Source organism: Gobio gobio, assembly GCF_949357685.1.
Source record: "Gobio gobio genome assembly, chromosome: 17".
In the NCBI taxonomy this organism is placed as follows: Eukaryota; Metazoa; Chordata; class Actinopteri; order Cypriniformes; family Gobionidae; genus Gobio; species Gobio gobio.
This window is the reverse complement of record NC_137110.1, coordinates 30,000,721-30,020,464: the sequence shown is the minus strand read 5'-3', so window position 1 is coordinate 30,020,464 and position 19,744 is coordinate 30,000,721. Positions and strand designations below refer to the sequence as shown.

General features: G+C 39.5%; 1 protein-coding gene across 2 annotated transcripts in view; it reads right to left on the bottom strand.

Annotated features, from left to right (window-relative positions):
* LOC307141302 (SEC14-like protein 1) overlaps positions 1-19,744 on the bottom strand; it is a 202,685-nt gene that overhangs the window by 96,326 nt on the left and 86,615 nt on the right. For both annotated transcript variants that reach the window (XM_079841374.1, XM_079841375.1), the window contains exon 8: positions 15,416-15,605. In XM_079841374.1, the coding sequence (XP_079697500.1) occupies positions 15,416-15,605 (190 nt within the window). The remainder of the gene's footprint in view (positions 1-15,415; positions 15,606-19,744) is intronic.

Genomic DNA, 19,744 nt, shown 5'->3' with positions numbered 1-19,744 from the left:
TACTTTTGAAGCCCACATCAAGCATCTGTTTAAGTTGGGATTCCATTCTGACCACCAGGTTGGTGACTGATGTGGAAAGTGGAATGTCCTGATCAGAGAAAGCAATGCTGGTGATAACGGATTTCCGGACCAGTCTTGGAGCTGTTTAGCTGCAGAAAGTTTTGCTTCATCCACGCCTTTATCTCATCCAGGCAAATGATCAAAGTGGATGGAATGAGGTCAGCAGAGGGGGAAGAATTTGTCCTTAGGTAAAGTTGAGTGTCATCAGCATAGCAGTGAAAAGAAATCCCATGCCGGCTGATGACACGGCCAAGGGGGAGCATGTAGAGGATGAACAGGATGGGGCCGAGCACTGAGCCTTGAGGGACACCCCAGGTGACGTTGTGAGACAGGGATGTAGCTTCTTCCAACGCAACATACACTCACCTAAAGGATTATTAGGAACACCATACTGATACTGTGTTTGACCCCCTTTCGCCTTCAAAACTGCCTTAATTCTACGTGGCATTGATTCAACAAGGTGCTGAAAGCATTCTTTAGAAATGTTGGCCCATATTGATAGGATAGCATCTTGCAGTTGATGGAGATTTGTGGGATGCACATTCAGGGCACGAAGCTCCCGTTCCACCACATCCCAAAGATGCTCTATTGGGTTGAGATCTTGTGACTGTGGGGGCCATTTTAGTAAAGTGAACTCATTGTCATGTTCAAGAAACCAATTTGAAATGATTCGAGCTTTGTGACATGGTGGATTATCCTGCTGGAAGTAGCCATCAGAGGATGGGTACATGGTGGTCATATGGATGAACATGATCAGAAACAATGCTCAGGTAGGCTGTGGCATTAAAACTATGCCCAATTGGCAATAAGGGGCCTAAAGTGTGCCAAGAAAACATCCCCCACACCATTACACCACCAGCCTGCACAGTGGTAACAAGCCATGATGGATCCATGTTCTCGTTCTGTTTACGCCAAATTCTGACTCTACCATCTGAATGTCTCAACAGAAATCGCGACTCATCAGACCAGGCAACATTTTTCCAGTCTTCAACTGTCCAATTTTGCTGAGCTCGTGTAAATTGTAGCCTCTTTTTCCTATTTGTAGTGGAGATGAGTGGTACCCGGTGGGGTCATCTGCTGTTGTAGTCCATCCGCCTCAAGGTTGTGCATGTTGTGGCTTCACAAATGCTTTGCTGCATACCTAGGTTGTAACGAGTGGTTATTTCAGTCAAAGTTGCTCTTCTATCAGCTTGAATCAGTCGGCCCATTCTCCTCTGACCTCTAGCATCAACAAGGCATTTTCGCCCACAGGACTGCCGCATACTGGATCTTTTTCCCTTTTCACACCATTCTTTGTAAACCCTAGAAATGGTTGTGCGTGAAAATCCCAGTAACTGAGCAGATTGTGAAATACTCAGAACGGCCCGTCTGACACCAACAACCATGCCCCGCTCAAAATTGCTTAAATCACCTTTCTTTCCCATTCTGACATTCAGTTTGGAGTTCAGGAGATTGTCTTGACCAGGACCACACCCCTAAATGCATTGAAGCAACTGCCATGTGATTGATTGATTAGATAATTGCATTAATGAGAAATTGAACAGGTGTTCCTAATAATCCTTTAGGTGAGTGTATTCAGTTCTCCCAGTGAGATACGATGAGAACCAGTTGTAGACAGAGTCAGAGAGCCCGATGGTGGAATGTAAATGGTAAAATGGTAAATGGACTGCATTTATATAACGCTTTTAACAGACCTACGGCCATCCAAAGCGCTTTACATTTGCCTCACATTCACCCATTCATACACTCATTCACACACCGACGGCGGTGTCAGCCATGCAAGGCGCCATCCAGCTCGTCGGGAGCAGAAATTTCTCATAAAGATTGTTTTGTTTTAAATGGACCTGAAGCTGTGCAGAAACAACTTTTTCCAGAACCTTAGAGAGGAATGGAAGGTTGGAGATGGGTCTGTAGTAGGGCTGTCACTTTATGTTCGAAAATCGATTGCACAATCGATCGGACCAACCAACACAAGTTTCGAAAACGAAAATAGAGAATCGATTTTAACCAAATATGTACACTATAATTTTTTAACCAATTAAACAAATAAAAAAGTTATTAACAGGTATTATTAATATGTTGAAATGTTTTTAAAACTTGCATGAGGTCATATTGTGACAATGCTGTGTGCGTAGAAAAGAATGAGCGCCATTTCCTCCAGAATGGAGAGCAGCTTTCTCATTCCTCTCAGCGCTGCTCGCTCAACCCGAAATGCCCTTTGTGACATGCTGGAACAAATATAGGTCTATCTGAAATAAATGGCTATAGGGCTGCCCCAACTAAAGCTTTTTTCCTAGTAGGGTAGTTGTTCATTTAAGCCGTTGTTCACACGGAGCCAGCGCCTCCATGTCATTGTATGCTATATTTTCTTATTATTTATTAAATCAATGCAATATTAGTCGATAAAACAATTTATTAAAATTAAGAAACAATTTATATAAAACGAAATTCACTTTAAATAAATTTTTTAAGTGGTCAAAATTTCTGACCCCCATATTTCCCATCTTATGTGTCCTGTTCAATTGTAGCTAATACTCAAGGTATCCTAAATTAAATTTAAAAATAACATTATTATATTTAATATTTTTAATTAATTAAATATATTTATATTTAACATATAAAACTAAATATGTGTTTTAATGCTACAACAAGTAGGCTACAGTACAGATAAAGTTCCTGTCAGCGCGGCATTTTGAGCGGATGAGGTTTTACCGGTGAGCGGTTAATGAGTGGAGCTCCGCACATGCTCTGGTGAGGTAGGTGGGGTTTTTTTTTGTTAATTTTATTTCCTGTCGCTGTGCAGGCTCTTTTATTGTAGGCTATAGGACTGTGTAAACGCTCAATTACCCTTTTATTTAAAGGTTTAATGTAGGCCATAGTCAATTGCATTACGATTGCAAGAAGAATCAACCATGTCAAAAATGCGATGTGCAGTGAAATGACCCTCCCCCTCTTAAAATAAAAAACAAAACAGAAAGAAACACAGTACCCCCAACCTAAAACATTTTCCCATGCCCTGGTAGGCTTTGCGAAGCTAAAAAAGAAAATGTACGCGCATATATAGGCTAGTTTAAATTGGCTGCTACGAAAATTAGAATGGAGGACAACGGCGATCAACATGTGGGACACGAAAGACGAGTGATAACTCCTAATAACTTAAGGAGTTCCATATGGAAGCACTTTGGGTTTTGGACTGTCGGTCAAACTATGAAGAGGGACAAAGTGGTATGCAAACTGTGCGATCGTGAGTTCCCATATCACAGCAGCACTACAACTATGAGGGGGCATATGCAGCTTCATCATCCAGATGAATACAAAGACCTAGACACGGTAGAGCCACCTGCTAAACAGCAAAGACTGACAAACTTTTTTCTCCCGTCTGCACCTCTACCTGCTGCACGGAAAGAAGCTATAAACTCGAATCTCGCAAAGTTCATTTGTCGAGATATGAGGCCAATCAGCATAGTGGAGGGTGAAGGTTTCATTGATTTTGTTAATGAACTTGAGCCGAGATACATTATTCCTAGCCGGACCACAGTAACTAAGAAGATCGCGAAAATCTATGACACTAGTCGTGAAAACATGCATATCAGATTTTGCGTGGCAAAAACGTTGCTCTGACTACCAATGGATGGAGTTCCCTCGCTACAGAAGCATAACATCACAGTGACAGCACACGTCATTTCAGAGACTTGGGAACTCCACGATTTTGTACTGCAAACAAAGCAGCTGAGAGGTAGCCATACAGCAGAGAATGTTGCAGAGTGCATCACAGGCATTTTGAGGGATTTCACAATACAGCCCGATTCAGTTGTCGCAGTCACTACTGATAATGCACTTAATTATGTTAATGCAGTGGAGCAGCACCTGGGTGCTGTTAACATACCGTGTCTGGCCCACACAATCAACCTGGCTGTACGCAAGGGGTTAGATGTCAGAGCCATAGACACAACTCTTGCTAGACTAAGAAAAACTGCCGCTCATTTTCACAGATCCACTACAGACAGCAGCCTCTTGGAGAATAAGCAGCGCATGCTAGGCCTAAAGCCAGATAAACTAATCAATGATTGTGTGACACGATGGAACTCTACACTGTAAAAAATAAAATTACCATTCGTCCAGCATACTGTGTTTTTTGAATCCCATATATTAGGAATTGTGAATAACTGTGACTCTACATAAAAATACCTGTTAGTCCAACAAAATTCTCCAAAATGTCACTGCTACATGTTAAACAAAGTTTTCTGGACAAACATTTTTCTGTTGAGCAGCAACACTAAGATCTATAGTTTGCGCATGCGTGATGAGGCAGAAAATGGCGCCGAATGCACAGGGTTTCCTTCTCCATTTTGTGCGGTAGCGCCTCATTTTCTCTGTGCCATGTGGAAGTCTGCTCATCCTGCTTCTTTGAGGATCTAAAATTGCCATACGGCTGTAGGTAAGTATTAATATTACTTTTAATTTTATGCATTTCAGTTAAGTTATCAGGATACCAGCGCGAATTCAGTACATCCTGCTCATATTACGTGGCAATACCAAGTAAATAATAAAATAATTGTAACGTTACACATAATAAAAGTTTCAATACAATAGCCAAGATAAAGGAAACTGAAATTAACGAGTAACATGTCTGTTTACCATACAATGATTCAAGTTATTTGTTGTTAGTTAAGGTTGGTTCTTTCTTTTTTTTTGTCTCTAGATGGCGCTAATTTGCTGATTGTGTATCTGCGCATTTGTAATAGAGAAAGACAGCGGACATTTACGTGGAAATATTTAACCAGTGAGGTACGTTAGAACGTATAATGTGTAAATGTTTAATCTTTAAGCCTCACATGCACAATGTATGGATAGATAAACTTGTATGCAACTGTATTTTAGCCGTTTCTATGTGCTGTTTCATCGTTATTTGTCACACGCATGTGTATACATGTAACGTTATGTCTATGTATAGAACAGATCATTCTTTAAAAAAAACATCCAGAGATCTTCTTTGTACATCATGATTTTAAATATTGGGACAAAGATAAAATGTGTTCTAAAACTGTAGAATATGACTCTTAAATGCATTGCATTTTAACTTTATTTTTGTATAATAATTTTAATTAAAATAAGGTTGTGATTTGTTCAGCAGTTCAAATGAAGACGTTCTTCTGAAGCATTATCAGCTGCATCACCAAAGACTTTCATACAGGTTGCGTTTGTATTTTCAGAACTGCAGGTGCTTTAAGATCCCACCTATCTAAATCACACCCCATCAGTGACACAGTGAATCGAGAACTTTCGACTTTTAATTGTGAATTCCGAGAAATTTGTAATAAGATAATTTTTTTGGGTCACCTTTTCAATCATCTTAAACGCAGAGAAACTGTTCAGTGTCCCTTTAAAGGATGTAGATTTAAAACAAACAATCGACCAACATTCAGCTCTCATAAAAGCAGAAATTATAGGAATTATACATTAAATGACTTTCGAACTGCAATACAAACTATCTCCGACTATCTCTTAACTATTTAAAGCAGAGATGTCCAAACCTGCTCTTGTAGGGCCAATGTCCTGCAGAGTGTAGTTCCAACCTACCTGGAAGTTTCTAGTAATCCTGTGGACCTTTATTATCTGGTTCAGATGTGTTTAATTGGAGTTTAAGCCAAACTCCGCAGCACAGTGACCCATAGAAAAGGATTGGACACCCCTAGTTTAAACTGTTTCCAGATTTGGTGTTTTCTGCTTATTATTTACTTGTTCTAGACCTAGAACCTTTGTGTTAACTGTTTTATTTTAATGTTCACTTTTGAAGGTATTTTGCGTTACAAACTATCTACCACTACAAAGTTGAAAACTAGTCTAATGCATAGTCTGTTCATAGTCTTAAAACATTAAAATGACACTTGCTTTTTACTTTGTTCCCATTTTTTTTTTAAATAAAACACTAACAACTTTAATTCTAAACTAAAATATTTTCTTATTGTGTTTGTGTCACAGGAAACTGAAGATGGGACAAAAGGGGTCTATGTTGGCATTCTTTATGTGTTAGAAGATAACACCCAAACAACAATAATAATTATAATAATTTGTTACATTTATATAGCGCTTTTCTAGGCACTCAAAGCGCTTTACATATAGAAGGGGGAATCTCCTCAACCACCACCAATGTGCAGCATCCACCTGGATGATGCGACGGCAGCCATATTGCGCCAGAACGCCCACCACACACCAGCTGATTGGTGGAGAGGAGACAGAGTGATGAAGCCAATCTGTATATATGGGGATGATTAGGAGGCCATGATGGAGAGGGTCCAATGGGCAAATTTGGCCAGGATGCCGGGGTTACACCTCTACTCTTTATCGAAGGACATCCTGGGATTTTTAATGACCACAGAGAGTCAGGACCTCGGTTTAACGTCTCATCCGAAGGACGGTGCTTGTTACAGTATAGTGTCCCATTCACTATACTGGGGTCTTAGGACCCACACAGACCACAGGGTGAGCACCCCCTGCTGGCCTCACTAACACCTCTACCAGCAGCTACCTGGTTTTCCCAGTTGGTCTCCCATCCAGGTACTAACCAGGCTCAGCCCTGCTTAGCTTCAGTGGGAAACCAGTCTTGGGCTGCAGGGTGATCCAGAACATTTGCTGTTGTACTGGAGGAGGTTGTTGTTCTGGAAGATATCCCTGATCCGTCTACTGCTCTGGCATACCTGTTTGGCCCTCTCTATGCTCTCAACTTTTCCTATCCCAAAAACCTCAAGTACACTTTTGATACGATTCAGAATGTGTTCATGGAGCTTGGGTCTGGATGCACGAAACTCGTGCTTTCTCTTAACAAACTGTTATAAGTAAAAACGGAACCGTGTGGTGGCATACCTTGTCACCAACAAAGAGCTTTTTTTTCTGTTAGAAAAATGGTTGTTGGTGAGGCATAGTTGGACCAGTGTTTCCAGTTTGAATTTTAAAAAAAAGTTAAGACGACATTTGTCAAGACATTAAGAATACAAAAAAGCATTGAAGTTTTATAAAGACTGTTTAAATGGACAGTTTACTCAGTTTGTTACTCAGTTTTACTGTATGAAAACTGTGCCTTGCAGTGTTGTGGATACTTTCATTTCATGTCTTTCATTTCAGTTAAACAAATTTCAAGCTCTTTTACAATGTAAAACTCTGTCTGCACTCACATATTGATACTCCTTTTTTTTTCTTGTCAACAAGTTCCAAAATAAGATCTCAAGTGCAGTTTAATATTGTTGAATGCATCTGGCATTGAGTGACCTGTTTGTATATGCTTTGTCCTAAAGGCATTTGAAGTAAATTTGGACAAATGTTCCCTTGTCTACATTTTAGTTTAAATTGTTAATTAAAGGGATAGTTTGGCTAAAAATGAAACATTTGTCATCATTTACTCACCAGCATGTTGTTTCAAACTTGTATGAGTGTCTTTCTTCTGTTGAACACTGAAGATATTTTGAACAATGTTGGTAACCAGACAGTTGACAGTAGCTATTGACTTGCTGTACATAGTATTTTTTTTCCTACTATGGAAGTCAATGGGTGCCGTCAACTGATTGGTTACCAACATTCTTTTAATTATCATAATTTGTGTATAACAGAAGAAAGACATACATACAAGTTTGGAACAATATGAGGGTAAGTAAATGATGACAAATTTTTCACTTTTGGGTGAACTATGCCTTTAAGAATTCTAACATTTCACTAAATAATACAGTTGTTACAATGTATGTGCTTTTTACAACTGAATAAACTGATAAAGGAATTCATTTTTTGTCATTTGTAAATTATTTAAAATCACTAAAATAATTGTAGAAAGGATAGTGAGGTCTTTATTTTACTAATTATTTTTTTTCCATCAAGGAAACAGAAAAAAATAAATTAGCTCAACAACAGTAATTGTTGTTTCAGTTGCTGTGACAATAATTTTTTTATTAGCAAAATAAGACAATCAACATTGCATGAACAAACAAATTTACGTAGGCTAAACAAAAAAAATGTTCTGGGAAGAATTCAAAAATAATTGTTGAGACAACGCAAAAGTCTTACTGCATCAAGTTGCCTTACATTTTTACGTTTTCTCAACTATTTTTTTTTTTACAGTGTACCTACGATATGATTTGTAGGGCATCTGAGCAACAAGCAGCAGTGGCAGCCGCGATATTTGACAAAAAAAATATATATTATATTATATATATATAATCTAGAACTGACCACATCTGAGTGGCGTGGTTTGAACAGGTGCGCGAGACACTTAAACCTTTCAAAGTCGCCACCCAAGAGTTGTCCTCATGCAAAAACCCCACATCCTCAGCTGTACTGCCTTTGCAACATATACTTTTGTCCCAAGTTGAAAAAAATCAGGTCAGAGTCAGACAATGAGCCTGGGTTGTGCTTGAGGGAAATGGCCACTAAAATCGAGGCAGATTTGAGCAAACGCTATGACCCCAAAAAGGAAGCGACATTTATGCTTTTGAATAAAGCTGCTTACTTGGATCCTCGGTTTCATCTTTTAATTCATTTATCGGAGGAACAAAGGCAACAAGTGCACGCAAACATTAGAGAGGAATTGGCACTGCAGTCTGGCGACAATGACGAACCCGTGGAGGCGGAGCCATGCAGCTCAAAATCAAACAGGGGAAAGACGGCCTTAACAGCAATGGGGGATATGTTTGGTGACATCTACACAAGGGGCTACGAAAGAGTGAATGACGTCGAAAGCGACCTCTTACAGATGTTGTTGATTTATGAAAAGGAACCACCTTTGCCAGCTGACAGCGACCCGCTTTTGTGGTGGAAGATTGGCAGTTCGAAATACCCCCACCTTGCGCAGCTGGCAATGAAGTACCTGAGTGTCCCTGGAACATCAGTGTGGTCGGAGCGCTTCTTCTCAACAGCTGGGCAAATAGTGAATAAAAAACGCTGCTCTGGACCCCGAAAATGTTGATAGACTTGTTTTCCTGTGCAATAATTTGTAATAGAGCCTTATTTGGACGTTTCATCAGTAACGCCCGCATAGCCTAAGTGTCGGTTACGTTCAATTAAAAAAAACACATGGCCTGTTCATTCAAAGTTTCATTTTGAACTGTTGAATAATTACGTTAAATTATTATCCACACGAACTTCACATTCAGTGTAGGCTAGTACATTTTCAAGCTTTATTTTAAACCTCTTTTCATGGGCTACAATTTTTTTGTTGTTGTTGTGGAATTTATAATCGTAAACACAGCCATATTAAAGCCTGTAGCTAATGTTTTTCTTTGACGTTATGGCAGTCCACTCTGCTTAATGTTTTTTTTCCCCCAGAATGTTGCACTCCTGTTTGTAATTGTGCACAAAATAAATCATCAGAAATATTGCTGACTTGTGCGTCTCAAGCGCCCTCTTTACTTTCATCCTAATGCCCGTCAGTGGATTGGCGTAGGCTATATTTAGCGTTGGAAATGAAAACGTCATTTAAAATCGATTTTAGAATCGATTCAATGAACACTTGTGTCTCAAAAATCGAACAGGATTTTTTTTTACAAAAGTGACAGCCCTAGTCTGTAGTTGTCAGTAATTTCTGGGTCTAAAGTGGGTTTTTTAAGAAGTGGTCTGATGATAGCAGTTTTGAGTGATGAAGGAACATGGCCCGCCTGGAGGGAATGATTAATGATCTTGGTTATAAGGGGACTTAAGACACAGAGGTTAGATTTTTACCAAGGCTGTGGGAAAAGGATCCAGTGCACAGGTGGATGGTTTCATCTTTCTGATGATGTCCTCAACCTCGCGTTGTGTGATGATGGAGAAGCAGCAGAGATGTTGGAAAGTCCCAGGCTGTGGATCGACAGTCTGGACAGGCAGAGAGGAGGTGCTAGAAAGGTGAAAGTGGATGTTGTCTAGTTTGTTCCTAAAAAAGGTCATGAACTTATTGCACCTCTCTTCTATGGCTTCTGAAAAAGAGTGAGTTTGCGGTTTGAGGATGTGGTTTACAGTGGAGAAAAGTTTCTTGGAGTTTCCAGGGTTATTGTTAATGATGCAAGAGTAGAATTGCGACTGAGCATCTCTCAAGGACCTTGTGTATGCCTTCTGATGCTCTCTATAAGCTAGCCTATGAACAGTGAGTCCTGAAAGCTTGAGACGCCTCTCAAGTACACGCCCAACCGTCTTCATCTTCCAGAGTTCGTCTGTGTACCAGGGGGCTGAGCGCGAGAAGGTGACCATTCTAGTTCTGACAGGAGCGTGAAGATCCAGAATGCTGCTCAGAGATTGGTTGTAGAAGTCAACCGACTCCGTGACTGAGGAGAGATCAGCAGAGGAGAGTTGCTGGAGGTCTATAGCTAGAGTGTCTTGGTTAATCTTTTTCAGGTTCCTGAAGCAAATTTGACGAGTATCTTTGGTATGGGAAGAGGGGCGTGGCAGCTCCATTGAGATGGCCTGGTGGTCAGACACACCCAGATCATACACCAAAAGGTTTCTAATATGAGGAGGAAATGACCAAGTCCAGAGTGTGCCCCCTAGAATGAGTGGGGACATCCACATGCTGTTGGAGATTGAGGCAGTCCAATAATTGCAGAAACTCATCTATCAGGTGGCAGGAGGGGGTATCAACATGAATATTAAAATCTCCTAATATTAAAATGTTGGCAGAAGTAGAGCAGAGAGTTGTAAGAAAGTCATGCATCTCAGTGATAAAAACTGAATTTGTTTTGGGAGGCCGATAAATAAGGAGTATTGTCAAAGAAAAAGGGGGTTTACATTTAAAAGCAAGGTATTCAAATGATGACACTGTGGGCAAAGGGAGAAAAGACAGCTCCAATGATTGTCTATGAATTACAGCTAAGCCACCACCACGACCAGTGTCACAGGCTTTCTCCAGGTAGCTGTAACCAGGGGGACAGGCTTAATTTAGTGCTGAGTAAAAGGCAGGCTGATGCCATGTTTCCGTTAAGCACATAAGGTCTAATCCCTTATCCATAATGTGGTCTTGGATGAAAGATGATTTACTTGTGAGGGATTGTGCATTAAAGGGGTGGTAAACCACGATTTCACTATTCTAACTTTAGCTAACATGTAATGTTGCTGCTTGAGCATAAACAACATCTGCAAAGTTACAACGTTCAAAGTTTAAAGCAAAGGGAGATATTTGCTTTTAAAGAAATCAGTTTCTAAGAACTACAGCAAACGGCCAGTAGGCGACTACACACATTCCTCCAGGGTTGGTGACATCAACAGGCTCAATATTTACATAAACCCCTCCTCCGAGAATATTAAATAAGGGGGGGTGAGGCCATTTTGTATCGCGGCGCTGTTGTGGTATAAGTTAGTTAGGCTGGAGTGTTGTTGCCGCGATGCCGAGGAAACGCTGTTATTTTCATCCGGATTGCAGGTCTGGGGTACTTGCTCTGTTCAGCCTTCCTTGGGACGTGGGTGCCTTGCAGAGCGTTTACCATACAGCATGTTATATGCACGTGTGTTTGAGTCAGCGGGGAATCAGGCGCGCGCAGGGGCTCCCTGCAGCACATCTAACATAGGAAAACATCCACCGTCTTCGCGATTTCAATCCCGGATTTGCACAACGTCAGCTGCGTGAAAAAAACACTGCCGGTGCGTGGATGCACGACGCGCGCGCTGCACATTTCACGGAGGACAACACGATCTTCCACAAACTTTGCGAGTTCAATACAGGATATGCACAACGGCTTGTCCTGAAAGCTGGATTTACAAACAAAAGCTGTTCACGGGCCACAACCTGTAAGTCTGATTTATTTTTCATCGATGTGTTTTCCTGTAATAGGTTGTAGCAAGGAAGTAAACAGATGACAATGCTGTTCTGCAAACCAGTCTGTTAAATGCTCATTCATACTTAACGTTATCCGACGAACACCTAACGTTACAAACACTAACGTTAAAATCTCAACAGCGAACCTGGCATTAGTGTAAATGATTCTTTGATTAGAGCTTTTATGTATTGTTTATCTACAGGCATGCTAAACATGGTTCTGTGTGTGATTTGGCTAACTTACTAGTTAAAGCCAGTGCTTAGTGTTTGTTTTGGGTTAGTTCTTGCGACAGATATTTGGCTGTAATCATTCTAAAAATACAAAAGTTAAAGTGCCATTCAGTAGCGATCATTATAGATCCGCAGTCTTTACTCTTGAGGACTGAACAGGTTCTGCTCGATCATCTTCACTCAAATGTTCTGGGTCTGATTCGGGCTCAGATGGTTTTATTGACGCCGTTGTTTCTAACACTGACCAAAGCAAGCACAGCCTCCGGTAAGGGGCGTGACGTTTCCAACATACGTGCACTGCGGTTAGCGAATCACAACACACTGGGCCAGCTAACCAATCAGAGCCCACTGCGTATTTTTGAGGGACTGGCTTCATACAACCCGGAAAGCATCAGACCGTTTTACAAGGAGGGACAGAGCAGTGTAGAATAAAGGTCAAATATATTAAAAATTAAGTCTAATATTTTTAAAAAATAATTTTTTTTTAAAACGAAGCATGAACACATGTTACAGTGCACCCCACAAACACAGTCAAGCCTTCAAAAGAATGTGTTTTACCACCCCTTTAAAAAGTTCCATTTTGAGCGTTGATGGGGTGATGAATCTCGTTATTGGCCTTAATACACTAAAATCCACTCCACGTTTTCTGTCATGCTCTGTGCTAAAAGATCTTGCGTGTTTCCCATGCAGTCCAGCTTAAATTGCAGAGATCTCGCGGTGTTTCCCGTATTACAGAGAGCAACACTGTTCTGATGACGCGGTAGATGTGCGACAGTGGTCCAGATCGATGGGATGGCCGAAGCAGAGTGTTCAGGCTGATGGTAAACAAGCCCACAACGAGAGCCTCTATGGATGTGGTCGGCCATGTTCCTTAATGACTGCAATGCACGCCGGAATGGTGCAGTTGTTGAAATTTAGCAGCTGCGGGATGGAATATTTGAGCTTCATGACGGCCACTGGAAGGTTTTGACTAGCGCTAGGCATTAGCCAAACACAGAGCTGGAACACTGTCAGGCACAGCGAGAAGATGGCTCATGTCATGGTATGGACCAACTCCCAGCAGCCCTTGCAGACCACTGCAAGGGCAGCGGTCCTAGGCTCGAGGGCAAACTGCAACGGGACAGCTGATGGGGATCACCAGCAAACAGCCGATATTTAGAAGAGATATCAATAGGTGAGTAAATGTCCTTCAGATTAGAAGCAAGCCGTAACAATCCATAAAAAAAGGTATTAGACGTATTTAGACGTAACAATGGGAGTCCTCTCCTGTCATGAGTAAAATCCATTCTACTGCCAACGACCAACTGTAAACAGCCGAGTGGAGTCATCTGAGACGATAAGATCCAAGCAACGGTCCCAATATTAGTGCTGACTGATTTTACTAGTTACGGTCAAAAAAATAAAAATAAAATCTAAATCTAACATTACAGTTTAAACCAAAGTCGGGTGGAAAAGCGTCGAACAGACAACGCCAGCGTCCTCTCCCCCTCGTTGCTAGGCAACCAATGAACCAAGAAATGACCGAAGAGCTTAACTAATGTTAGCAAGATTTTAATAATGCATTAGTAAATGTCGAAATTAACATTAACAAAGATAAAAAAATGCTTTATAAGTGCAGTTCATTATTAGTTCATGTTAACTAATGTTAACTAATGAACCTTATTGTAAAGTGTTACCATTACATAGTGTTAGTATTTTTATTACATTAAGACGCATCTAAATTCTACTGTAGTAATTTATTTGTCAAGTTAAACCGAACTTAAATTTTGACGTGTTGATGTGAAGACCTTTGAGTTTGATATGTCGTTGATAGTTTTTCTCAAATTAAACTGTAAAATGCTCATGAAGTGACTCTCAGAGCAGCTCTCTGCAACATTCATTCACACAGAGACACGCAGGATTCGTATTAAAATAGTCTTTTTGCATTATAATATTCAGACACTAATCTATATTACCAGATGCGTTCTCGGGTACAGAAATTTGGTACTGATTGATTTCATGTGAATCGGTACTCCGTAGTACCAACGTAATTCGGTCGGTGCCCTTAAAAGTACAGAGTTCGGTACCCAACCCTAACTAGTAGATGAGGAGCACTTACATATAGTCATTTCCACTCCCTAATATATGGAAAAAGTAGGAAGTCACAGTCTCATCAAAAGCAAAAACTTTTCTTCAAATTGTGACTGAATTACACAGAAAGCAAGTAAAGAGTGCTCCTTTTATAATAACTGAAGCCAGGGCTCCAGACTACGACCAAATGGTTGCATTTTGCGACCTTTTTTCCTGCTGGTGCGACTGAATTTGGTTAGAGGTTGCACTGGTGCGACCACCGCGGTGCCCAACTGATAAGAGCTGCCATTTCTGTTACATATGAGAAGCATAGAACGGAACAGCGCTACTTGTTTGAGCTGTGCTGTGTGGATCGTTTATCAGCTCGGAGCAATAATAGACAGCGCAAGCTCATACACGGGCCAATCTCGATCACGAGACACTGTTACTAAACAGTGCTGGGAGATCCAGTGAGAAAGCGATTGAATTCACCACCGTATTTATAACATCGCTACTGCAAGACCTAGTGGGAAGCGTTTGGTGCAGAATTCTCTGTTATAAACCACAGATCAGTTCAAACAGCGCTGACGTGGAAACCAGGAGAAACATTGAAACATTCAGTCCACAAATCATAAAAATTCATCATGGATTTAATATAGTAACACTTATTTTGGAAGAAATAGATTAATGTTTTTTATTTTCTTTTTCTTTTATTTTACATTATTCATCTCGTACAACCTTTTGAGAGTGAAATTCAAGCACTTTTCAAGTTTCACACTTTGCCCAGCACTTAAAAGCTCTAACTATCATCCAATTTTAATTTTAGTGTGATGATTTGTAAAACTAAACGTTTAAAAGGTGTAGGGCACTTTATGGCAAAAAACCACTTGTATTTATAAAAATAAATTTTAATAAATAAATATATATATAGTTCATTTTAATGAAAATTTTAAATTAAATTAACTTTGATTAAAAATCCCCTCAGCGCTACCAAATCAGGTGTTGGCGCCACCATCTGTAGAAATTGGTGACAGCGGTGCTACTGCTCTAAAATGCTGGCAGCCCTGTTATGAGTATTTGTATGTGAAAACTCTCAAAAGCATGAAACAGTATGTGTTCAGTATGACCAAATAGTTGTGCATTTCTAAGCTTAACTGTATCCTTTGCTGTATGGAACAATCAGACATGTCATATAATCGGTAACATCATGATTCTGTAAATGCAGCTGACTCATCCAGAAAGAATTTCTCAAGATCCTGAACCAAATTTCATTAACTATACATTTTATCGCACATCACTGTGCTCACTCACCCTTGTCGTGGTGGTGCCAGCCGCCGGTGTAGTAATCGTGCAACACCTGAGGAGAGCTCCATGTGTCCAGCAGGTAGTCCACCTGATGCTGCTTCCTCCATGTCAGACTCTGACAAAGGATCTCCCGAGCCTTATCTATGTTGAAGTCCCGTGCACGCAGGAACCGTAGAATATGCTCATCTTTTGGAATCTGAGTGGAAAGGAGGACCAACAACTAAGCTAAACAGGTGGGTTTGTTGACTGCCAATTACTAAGGGTGTGTTCACACTTATCTACTGCAGTATTTCCTCTCTCGCTCAGTTGAAAATGTAGTTAACACTAGGGATGCAACAATACAGTTAGTCCACGGTTCAAAACATACCTCGGTTTTTACCCATGGTTTTCGGTTCGGTTCGGTTCTGATGGCTTGTCACATAAATGTTTTGTTATTCTATTCTTAGGCGACAGGAACCGCAAGAGGTTAAAGAGAAAAAAGACTATTTTTTTATTGCAATACTCTTTCTTTATTTTACTTAAAAGAATTGAAAAACCTTACTTAAACTTAAAACTTTACATAAAAAAAACCCTTGTACACATTCCTAGTGTATTGGATAATATAAAATAAATATATATAAAGATTTACACTGGCAGCTCAGAGCTGTACAGCAGCATTTAAGTATGAAATTGAATGAAGGAATGTAAAAATAAAACACTACATAGACTTCACTATAAAATATACACTGATTCTTAGCTACTGTATTAGTTTTTCAGTCAAGAGCAGTGAGTGATTTTCTCTCTTTTGTTGTTGTATTAACATTAAAGGGATATTTCACTCAAAACTGAAAATTCTGTCATCGAGAAATGAATACAGGTTTGAAACAATATTAGAGTGAGTAAATAATGACAATTTTATAGGTGAACTGTCCCTTTAAGGACCGCGTGTTCAATGTCTGCGCTGCTGTCAGTTTAAGACCTCTACACATCTAATATAGACACGATTGCGATTTTACTTTCACTTTAGACATAACCGACTGTGTTTATGTTAACCTTGTGTGTATTTGACAGTATTAGCGCAGTAAGACGACTACTTAGTTCAGTATTCACGTGTTTGACAGGCTTTTAGTGCGCGCGCTCTGAAAAGCGCATGTTAAAACCGCACACGCGAATGAAACCGGCAAGGCTTTAAAACGCATGCAAATAATGAACTTTCATGATTGTGAATAACTATAGTGTTCCGTGTGAATAACTCTAACACTAACGTGTGATGTGAATGTATGTCGCGTTGTTCAGGATGGAGGCAAATTATAGAATTTGTAGAAAAATAATTAATTAAATGCGAAACCGAAAAAAACGCAATTCACAAGCGCGTATTGAACCGTGAATGCCGTACCGAACGGTTCAATATTATATTGAGAATTGTGGCATCCCTAGTTAACACCCTGTCATGCATAGGGGAAAAAAAAAAACGTCATATACTGCAAAACCGGTATAATTTAGAAAAATACAGTGATATAAATGTTTGGTCATACCGCCCAGCACTAATGAACAATACTTCTTAGTTAATGTTAATCTCAACATTTTTAAGATCCAAAGTTGTATCGGTTACCATTAGCTAATGCATTAGGAACTAACATGAACTTTATTAACTAACATTAACAAAGGGTATTGCTCTCTGTTAGTTCATGTTAGTTAATGAGTTAACAAATGAGTAGGGGTGACCCCGAATAGTCGAAGATTTCGATGCATCGATATGCGGAGCCTGATTCGACCACCGATCTCTCAGTCGAATCTTCGCAGGTGTTATGAAATGAGGATCATACCATTTTGGCAATATGGGGGTGCGTAATGTCTAATTTCACACAGAACTACTGGTTTTGTACGGTTATATTAAGTTATATACAGCCTTTAATTATGATAATGCTGTAAAAAAAAAACGGGAAAAGAAAGAAGCGTTCAATAAATATTTTTAACGTGTGTGTGTGAATACATCTAACCACCCCTGTGACAGATTTAAGTTTCACTTTCCCTGATCCGTGACAGACGAGGTGCATCTTGGCGGCAGGGATTACTTAATGTCTGGAATAAGAAACTCTAAAGTGTGGATGCACTTTGAAATAGTAAAAGATGATCCAAAAAAAGTAAAATGCAAGTTGTGCCAACAGCCCATGTCCTAGGCTACCACTCATCAACAACAAACATGGCTTTCCACTTAAAACGGGCAAGTTTAAGAGCGCACTGCTGCCGGCCAACGTTAACAAGTTGGTTTTCCCCGCACACAATTCGAAAAGACTCAAACGCACACAAGCAGAGTGAAAGAATGGATTTTTTTCGATCGGGTAGGGTATAAGTGTTTTAAAAAATTTCAGCCGTTTCTAATTTTAATTTGCTGTGAACATGTTTAGCTAAACAAACTGCCAGTTTAGCGTTTATTGTTGTTGCGGCAGTTAAAAAGAGAAATTTCACAATTCTGGCTAAACTTTCGTTGTTTTAATTTTTTTTTTATTTATTGGTCACTCAGGGTTACTTAATTTAACTGTGGCTTGTGTTTTTTTATATATGAAGTTCAGATGCTTAAGATGCACTGAGTGAATGCTCTCCGCATATAGTATACGTTCATAAAATACTTTCACTTCAAACCCATTAAATCCCAGCCTCAGCCCATTCAGAAGTACCGGTACTTGGGTAGAAACCTATACATAGAAACCTGTCAAAAATGCTTATTTTAAAGAAAGATGTCAGACGGACTTAGAGGCTTTTGCATCTGAAGTCTTCATATGTTCCCCTGCACTTTGGCATTTTGCACACATTTATTATGCTCCCTGTGACTTGATTTCGTTTTTATCTATTTTTTTTTATTATTAGTAATGTATATTCTGTTCTAATTTAATTCTGTAAATTAATGCTTTTTATTGTTTTTCGTTGTCTCGATGTTGCGCTGCACTGAAAGCATGCTGGCACAGCAATTTTGCCGATTTAATTTAATTTCGCAAAATGTGAAATGCAAATCCTGTCTGCAGTCAGTGTGTTCTTTTCCTCTCTAGGCAGGTATTTTGTTTAGGTTTATTTATCAAAATGTTTGTTTATATATTTGTGTGATGTTGTGTATTTCGATCGCGGCTTTAAAATGTTATGAGAAAACGTTTTACGAATGTTTATCCACCACATTACCTTTTATTTAAACCTAAATAAGAAAGCCATTGTCAGTTCGTCTGTCAGTTGGCAGGCAGTTTTGGTCGCTTTATTAAAAGTTGTTGCTGTGTGGAGTGTGTAAAATAAAATAAAAATAGTTTTACCCTCCTGCTAACTGTCGTGCCCCTCCCAGTCCCAACCCATTCACACACACATAGATGATTCGACTATCGGTTGACTATAGAAAGATTCGACAATTCTGATTCGAATGTGTAATTCATTAGTCGGGGACACCCCTACAAATGAGACCTTATTGTAAAGTGTTATCAAAAATCCATTGCCTAAAAAACAAAACAACCAAACACAAAAATATTATGCAAACAATTCATTGGACAACATTAGTTAGGCTACATATAAAGAAACAAAATGCATGTGCCATTAATAAATAAAATGAAATGGCCTCTGCACAAACAATAATGAAAGGATTTTAAATCAAACCATATTGTTGATGAAAATATGAGAACAATACAAGTGCTAAATATAAGTGCTTTAATATGACTTTCAAATAACATCATTGCTGTTTGAGTTGCACGCGCTAAAGCTAAAGAGCTGAATAAACACTTGTAAACTGAAGTGCTTCGCTAGAAGGTCAATTAACTCAATGGAACACATCCTACATAGTAAGTATATGACAGCCTAAATCATAGTTAATTAATGTTTAGCATTGCTGTTTGAGCGCGCACACACAGAAGCTTAAAAGGTCCCATGGCGTGGATTTTTTTATTATTTTATAATGTTTCCTGGGGTGTACTTATATTGTTAGTATGATTCTTACATCATAAAATGTCCTAATTTAGAAATAAAAGGCATTTTTCTGTTCTGATATTAGCCCTCTGGCTTGAATGCTCTGTTTGAAGGGGTGTGTCTGCTGTGAGACTTCAGTGAAAACGCCCACTGTTGTGATTGGCTGACATCTTTGCATTTAAAATGAGTATTAGATCTTGTGGCGGAGGGGGCGTGGTTTAGCGAGATCTGCACGTAAAAAAGTTTTATTGTACCGAGTTGTTGTGAGCGCGAGTTTAATTTGCTTGTATCTGAGAGTTCTGAATAAACACGAGTCCCAGTCATGCCGACCCTGTCTTCTTCCTCCTTATTCTATGACCTTTGTAACATGTGGAACTCACGAATACTTTTACTATGTTTTTTTACCATTACAGCTGT